The following is a 5,193-nucleotide window of genomic DNA, read 5'->3' as shown; positions in this document are numbered from 1 at the left end:
CGGAAAGGTCGCCGGCGGTGGTTATGAGGCAATAGAAGAGGTGAGATCCTATTTTTACTTTCTAGGGGGGGGGGGGGCAACACGTGAAGGTGGGTGGAGAGAGGGGCTAGGTTTCTTTTTCCCTTTTTTTTAGTTCACTTGATTTTTCTCCAATGTGTCCCAACCCTAAAAGCCCAATTTACCCAAGGATAGATCCATGGGTTGGAGTAAACAAATCCCTAAGTTCCATAACTTAATGCTCAACAAAAAGAGAGCCCAACCAAACACAACACAACTATTTGAGTTAAACAAAATCACGTCACTTCAAAATTATATAATTAAATAAATAAATAAAGCAAGGTAAAATATTTTAATAAATTTGAGTTAAATTCTCAAGCGTCCAGATTAAATCCAACCTGAGTAACGCGGGGTGTTACAAACTTCCCCCTTCAAAAACTTTCGTCCTCGAAAGTTTACTGAGCAAATATCTCAGGGAATTTGGCTTTGATCTCGCCTTCCCTTTCCCAGGTAGCATCCTCCACTTGGTGATTTCTCCAAAGAACCTTCACCAAGTCAATCGCCCAGTTTCTCAGCATCTTGGTCTCATTTGCTAAGATCTCAATTGGTACCTCTTCATAGCACAGAGATTTATCTAACTACAATGATTCGGGATTCAAGACGTGAGAAGAGTCATGGACATACTTTCTCAGCATGGACACATGGAATATATTATGCACGGTAACCAAAGATGAAGGTAAGGCCAACCTGTAAGTGATTGGGCCAATGTGCTCTAAGATCTCAAAAGGACCAATATACCTTGGACTGAGTTTCCCCTTCTTACCAAAACGGAAGACTCCTTTCACTGGTGCCACATGAAGAAAAACGTGGTCGTCGACACCAAACTCCAGCTTTTTTTGTCTATTATCAGTGTAACTCTTCTGTTTACTCTGAGCCGTCTGCATCCTTGCCCTAATCCTTTGGATGGCACCATTAGTCTCCTGCACCAACTCCGGTCCCAACATGACTCTCTTACCGACCTCATCCCAATGAACTGAAGACCTGCACTTTTTCCCATACAAAGCTTCATATGGAGCCATTCCAATTACTGTCTTGTAACTGTTGTTGTAAGCAAACCTTATTAAGAACAGGTGTTTGTCCCAATAACTACTGAAGTCCATTATGCTGGCCCTTAACATGTCTTCCAAAATCGGATTCAGACGCTCAGTCTGACCATCGATATGAGGATGGAATGCTGTACTAAAATCGAGCTGAGTCCCAAGTGCCTTATGCAAACTTCGCCAAAACGTTGACGTGAAGCGAGGGTCTCGATCTAACACTATGGACACTGGTATGCCATGCAGTCTAACAATCTCCTACAAATAAAGCTCTGCCCACCTTTCGACCGAATAGGTGGCCTTGCTTGGAATGAAATGGGCAGACTTTGTCAAGCGATCCACGATTACCCAAATCAATGTGTATCCTTTGACCGTTCTCGATAAACCTATAATGAAGTTCATGGCCACGTCGTTCCATTTCTAGACAGGTATGCTTAAAGGTTGCAACAACCCGACAGGTCTCTGTCTTGAGGCCTTAACCTACTGACACATCAAGCACTTACTAACAAACTGTGCAATTTATCGCTACATATTGTGCCAACAATAATGTTTCTTGAAATCCCTGTACATCTTGGTGCTCTCAGGATGCATTGAGAATGGGGTATTGTGAGCCTCAGTTAGTAAGTCCTTCCTTAAAGGGAAGTTCCTTGGTACGCACAATCTTCCCTAATAGAGCAAGGCCGTATCATTTGAAAGGTGTAATCTCTTTGATTCACCAAACCGAAACCTTTAGTTAAGCTGGGATCTCCCTTTTGGGCGGCGATGATCCTTCATCTTAGAGTGGGTTCAACCAAGAGTCGAGCTAACACTGCCGAAATGTCATCCACTGTTAACTCCACCTCAGAACAATCCAACTCAGCTAGTACCGGTCTATGAAGCAAGCCAAAGGTACTACGCTCGTTGCTCTTCTACTAAGTGCATCCACCACCACGTTTGCCTTACCAGGATGGTAATTGATCTCACAGTCGTAGTCCTTTACCAGTTCTAGCCATCTCCTCTGCCTTAGGTTAAGTTCCTTTTGCGTGAAGAAATACTTCAAACTTTGGTGGTCCGTGAAGATTCGAATTTCTTCTCCATAAAGGTAATGCTTCCATATCTTCAGGGCAAACACCACCGCGGCGAGCTCCAAAACATAGGTGGGGTAGTTAAGCTCATGCACTTTTAGTTGTTGCGAGGCATAGGCAAGGACTTTTCCATGTTGCATCACAACGCAACCCAAACCTCTCCGTGAAGCATCACTGTACACCACTAAACATCCTGTCCCATCAGGTTCGTCAGCACATGGGTCGTGACCAGTCGCTCCTTTAGTTCTTGAAAACTCTTCTCGCACTCGTCACTCCAACTGAAGGTGGCATTCTTACAGGTCAACTGAGTCAAAGGCAACGTTAAACGGGAAAAATTTTGGACGAATCTTCTTTAAAGCTAGCTAACTCGAGAAAACTATAGATTTCAGTCACTGTGTTACGCCTTGGCCAACTGTTGACTGCATCTACTTTAGCCGGGTCCACAACAATACCCTTCCTAGTGATTATGTGACCAAGGAAAGCCACCTTATCTAATCAGAACTCGCATTTCGAGAACTTTGCATATAGACTATTTCCACTCAAGGCGGTCAAAATCTGTCTCAGGTGCTCTTCGTGCTACTCTACTGTCTTGGAGTAAATCAAGATATCGTTAATAAACAAAATCACGAACAGGTCCAAGAAATCCTTAAAAACCTTGTTCATTGGATCCATGAATGCTGTAGGGGCATTAGTGAGTCCAAAAGGCATCACAGTAAACTCGTAATGCCATACCTGGTCCTAAAGGTTGTCTTCAGTATGTCGGCTTCCGTAATTCTCAACTGATGGTACCCCGATCGTAAGTCTATCTTCGAGAACATCCTTGCTCCTTTTATTTGATCAAAGAGATGATCAATGCGAGGGAGGGGATACATATGCTTTATCATCACCTTATTCAACTCCTGGTAGTCAACACAAAGCCGCATCGATCCATCCTTCTTTTTCACAAAAAACACTAGAGCACCCCCATGGGGTTTGTCCCAGGTAATAAGTCGATGCAAAAGTCCAATTCACGAACTGAAGGTAGCCTTGGAAGGTCTTTGGGAAACACGTCTGAGAACTTATTGACCAGGTGGATGGAGTCGATGTTGGGTGTAATCTTACTAGTGTCAACAACACTTGTTAAGTAACCCCAAGCACCATACTATAAGAAGTGTCTAGTCTTTAGCGCTGAAACTAACTTTGGAACTCCACCCACGATTCCTTTAAACGTGAAACTCCGACTAGAATACAGCTGGAAGGAGACTTCCCTTTTCGAACAATTAATGTTGGCTCGATGGGTAGCTAGCCAATGCATGCCAACTATAACGTCGAAATCCCGCATGTCAAGTTGAATCAATCTTGCTGCCAGGGCCTGATCATTGAAGGATAGCTTACTTGCTCTCACCATTTTGACTAGCAACCATGACAGACTTTGATGGTGTAGATACTGACAACGACAGGCCTAACTAACAGTTTTAGCTCAAGTTTTGCTTGACAAACAAATGCAGTGGAAATAAAAGTGTGGCTTGACCCCGAATCAAACAATACATAAGCAGGTACATTATGGACTAAGACAGTACCTAAAAGACAATACAAGAGTAAAGACATAGACCCCGCACGCATAACAAAAAACTCATAATAAGATAGAAGTACCCGTTACAACGGTTTCGGCATTCACCGCTTCCTTGGGTGTAAGTGTAAAACCACGAGCTTTCTGGTTGCCCCCTCGCTTCAAAATTATTGAGGGGGCCTCCTGACCTAGCCTCTGTGTGTTCAAACTCGTCACAGGACACTCTCTTGCAAAATGTCCTTCTTTCCCGCATTTGAAACAAACTTTAATTTCAGTCCAACACTGCCCGACATGTCTCCTGTTACATGAGGGGCATATTGGTAGCATACCATACTGCTGAGTCTGTCGCTAGGGTGCTTTCGACAGCTTGCCAGTAAAATACGGATGGCCCATGTTGGGACTTTCTCTACCTTAAAAAAGATTAGAGACTCATGCAAGCGCACACGGTCACAAGTAATACTCGGAAGTAATCCAAGGTCGAATCTTGAGGGACTTGTTGCTTTTCAAAATCAAGTAATGTAGTGAAATGGTTCAAATATACAATTTTGTTTTAGGAAGAAGATAGTGATTAAATGCTGTCGTTTGGGGTTTAAACTAGCAAGCAATTTAATAAAACTCAACCTTTTTGCTTCTTACCTTAGTTTTGATGCAAAACATGGAAAACACACTTTGTTGGGAAAATGCACCAGGTGGAATTCTAGCTTTTATTGGGAAACTGAGTTCTACTCTTTCACTACCGCTTTTGATTGCTACAAATGCTAGGGTAACCTACAATCATATGCCTATGTGTGATTACAATTCTAGAGAATATCTACCAACTCACTTGTATTATGGGTCAGAGGGCCTATATCTAGGACCATGTTTTATACACTTATGCCTAAGTAACATCCCATATTGGTTTCCTATTATTTTACTAGACTCACCTTTGTCAAGATTGGGCTTTGGTGTATAAATCAAGTTCCCACTGGACAAATGGAAAAAAGACGTAAAGAGAAGTTTTTAGAAACCAACCCAAAAAAATGCTAGCCACAATTCTGTGTAAATCCCGAGCGTGTTGAAAATCAAATCATTTTGACTAAGGAATTCCACAAAAAGGTTGATAACTTATATAGAACATAATTAAAGGTAAGTAAGTACACGAAAATATAAAGGAAATATTTTTCTTTGAATTTAAATAAATAAATAAGCCTTACAATGAGTTCTAGCTTGATCCTCTTCTTTCTCGAGCGTGAGGAACGTTGAAACTCACTAAAGAATTTTAAAAGAACATAATGAACAAAGAATGAAAGTAAGAACTTGAATTAAAAGCAATAGAAAAGGTAAAAGCTTGAAAAGCAAAGAAATGAACAACTAAAACATAAACATAAACCCTAAAACTGTGTTCTACAACAAGAGAGCAACTAAAAGGAGATGAAATGAAGCTTGGTACGGATGGATTTCTGCTGGACGGATGGCTTCCTTTTATAGCACCACAGGTTGGTTGAAA

At 41.7% G+C, this 5,193-nt stretch overlaps 1 protein-coding gene across 1 annotated transcript; it reads right to left on the bottom strand.

Annotated features, from left to right (window-relative positions):
- Window positions 1–452: 452 nt before the first annotated feature.
- Window positions 453–3,081, bottom strand: LOC148209708 (uncharacterized). The gene is made up of 4 exons (XM_088126958.1): window positions 2,891–3,081; window positions 1,961–2,332; window positions 723–1,095; window positions 453–635 (listed from the first exon to the last, which is right to left on the bottom strand). The coding sequence occupies exons 1-4, from the start codon at window positions 3,079–3,081 to the stop codon at window positions 453–455; spliced, it is 1,119 nt and encodes a 372-aa protein (XP_087983084.1).
- Window positions 3,082–5,193: the final 2,112 nt, after the last annotated feature.

The sequence above is a fragment of the Momordica charantia genome (genome assembly GCF_013281855.1).
Source record: "Momordica charantia cultivar OHB3-1 chromosome 8 unlocalized genomic scaffold, Mcharantia_2.0 BLBB01000008.1, whole genome shotgun sequence".
Lineage (NCBI taxonomy): Eukaryota > Viridiplantae > Streptophyta > Magnoliopsida > Cucurbitales > Cucurbitaceae > Momordica > Momordica charantia.
The sequence above is the reverse complement of the archived record's forward strand: the minus strand, read 5'-3'. Positions and strand labels throughout refer to the sequence as shown.